Genomic DNA, 1,685 nt, shown 5'->3' with positions numbered 1-1,685 from the left:
CACACACACACACACACACACACACACACACACACACACACACACACATTCTGTATTTAGAGATGAATGAATAATTAAAAACAGACCAAACCAGTGGGGTTACATGTAATGTAAAAAGAGTACAGGGATCTTATTTTATTTATTTTATTCCAGTTTTTCTGGACTTCTGGGACTGCAGAAATGAATCAATTAAAGAAAATTAAACACTGGTGGATAGTGTGTTATCTCCTTGTTTGTTTTGCTGGTTGGATAAAGGAATACAGAGCACAATAGAGTCATGGCTCTGTCTTCATAATCGAGATTTTTCCAATAATGGTGATGACAATAATAATAAAGTGTTAGCTGTTTATAGCTTGGCTGCTTTCATGTGCAGTACCACAAATGGCCATTAGGTGGTTGTTTCTAAATAAAGGAACTTAAGCTTCAATCAAAAAGCGTTTTAAAATCCTTTCGTTTTTTCTCATCCACGTCATTATGACTTCAACCTTATCAAGCTGGTGAAAAAATTAAATCACAGTACGAACAAAAAAAATATAATAAAGTCGTTTTCAATTAAATTATCTTGAAAATGAAACTTTTAGGATATCATCTCAGTCTTAAAAATCTTCAGTCTCTACTCCAGCCATGTTAATTATCATGCTAGTGTTTCCGTGGCCTTCAGCACCCCAAGGTTAAAACTAAGCCGTAACCTTCTTGTCCTGTAAAGATTGTAAGATTTGTGAACTTTTTTTCCCGATGTTTTGTGTAACTGTGACTTTTTGAAACTGGAAGCCTTTGGTTTAGTAATATAAAATAATCTTTGAAAAGGAAAGCACTTCTTTTTCAAAGATTTAACTAGCTTCAGCAGTCACTTTACCATCTTTCGATTTAAGTCTGCACTGAGCCTTGTCCATGATGTAGCTGCGATGAATATTGGGTACAATATGCCAAAAATGGCAATTAGTTCCCTAATTCCCATTTTTGCTTTTGTCGGTTTTGGGTAGTTCAAGAGAAACCTCTCAATGAATGCCAGAAAGATGTTTACTGTTTTGAAGCTATCCATACCTTCACCTGTTCCCCTCTCTTTCGCTCAGCACACCACTGTTCTTCCTTTCATCATCATCGAGATGCGGACCACCCACCATCGGTATCCCAGCAGGTTGTGGGGTCTGGCGGCGGTGTGCTGCTTCGGTGTGGGATATATCCTCTGGTAATGAATGTTTACTCTTCTCAGCAGTCAATAAATGCCGCGTACACCACACGTCCTAAATAAGTAACAAGTGAAGTGCCTTGACATTTAGCAGTATGGGAGAATTAAAGGTGCAGTATGTAATCAAACAACAATTCCGTATGTTTAGTTTTGCGGTGAAATCTACTGGTTTTATTACGCCACAGAATACAGTAATAGTCAGTGTAGCATCCAGTCTACCCCTAGTTCAACTTAAGCCAAAGGACTACAGTATAGTAACTGATGTGTAAAATAAAGCCCATCAATATCTCTGCTTGCTCAGGACATGTTGGGTGCACCAGGTGACGGGCGTGTGGGTGTACCCGGTGCTGGAGCGCATCGCACCCGTAGCTCGAGTCGCCTTCTTCAGTGCAATGATGGCAGTAATTGGTGTCTTCTATGTCCTCGGAGAAATCCTCAACAGCTACATCTGGGAGAAACCACACACAGGTATACACACGCACACACACACACACAC

At 39.7% G+C, this 1,685-nt stretch overlaps 1 protein-coding gene and 1 long non-coding RNA gene across 2 annotated transcripts in view; one reads left to right on the top strand and one right to left on the bottom strand.

Moving 5' to 3' along the window:
• aig1 (androgen-induced 1 (H. sapiens)) overlaps window positions 1-1,685 on the top strand; it is a 29,174-nt gene that overhangs the window by 24,148 nt on the left and 3,341 nt on the right. The window contains exons 4-5 of the mRNA XM_005732704.2: window positions 1,074-1,189; window positions 1,491-1,657. Of these exons, the coding sequence (XP_005732761.1) occupies window positions 1,074-1,189; window positions 1,491-1,657 (283 nt within the window). The remainder of the gene's footprint in view (window positions 1-1,073; window positions 1,190-1,490; window positions 1,658-1,685) is intronic.
• LOC102209555 (uncharacterized) overlaps window positions 1,579-1,685 on the bottom strand; it is a 7,230-nt gene continuing 7,123 nt past the window's right edge. The window contains exon 3 of the long non-coding RNA XR_311711.1: window positions 1,579-1,637. This is a non-coding gene — a long non-coding RNA (uncharacterized LOC102209555). The remainder of the gene's footprint in view (window positions 1,638-1,685) is intronic.

Source organism: Pundamilia nyererei, unplaced genomic scaffold (assembly GCF_000239375.1).
Source record: "Pundamilia nyererei isolate P.nyererei 1_Seehausen unplaced genomic scaffold, PunNye1.0 scaffold00048, whole genome shotgun sequence".
NCBI classification, from domain to species: Eukaryota; Metazoa; Chordata; class Actinopteri; order Cichliformes; family Cichlidae; genus Pundamilia; species Pundamilia nyererei.
This window is presented reverse-complemented; position numbering and strand designations above follow the sequence as displayed.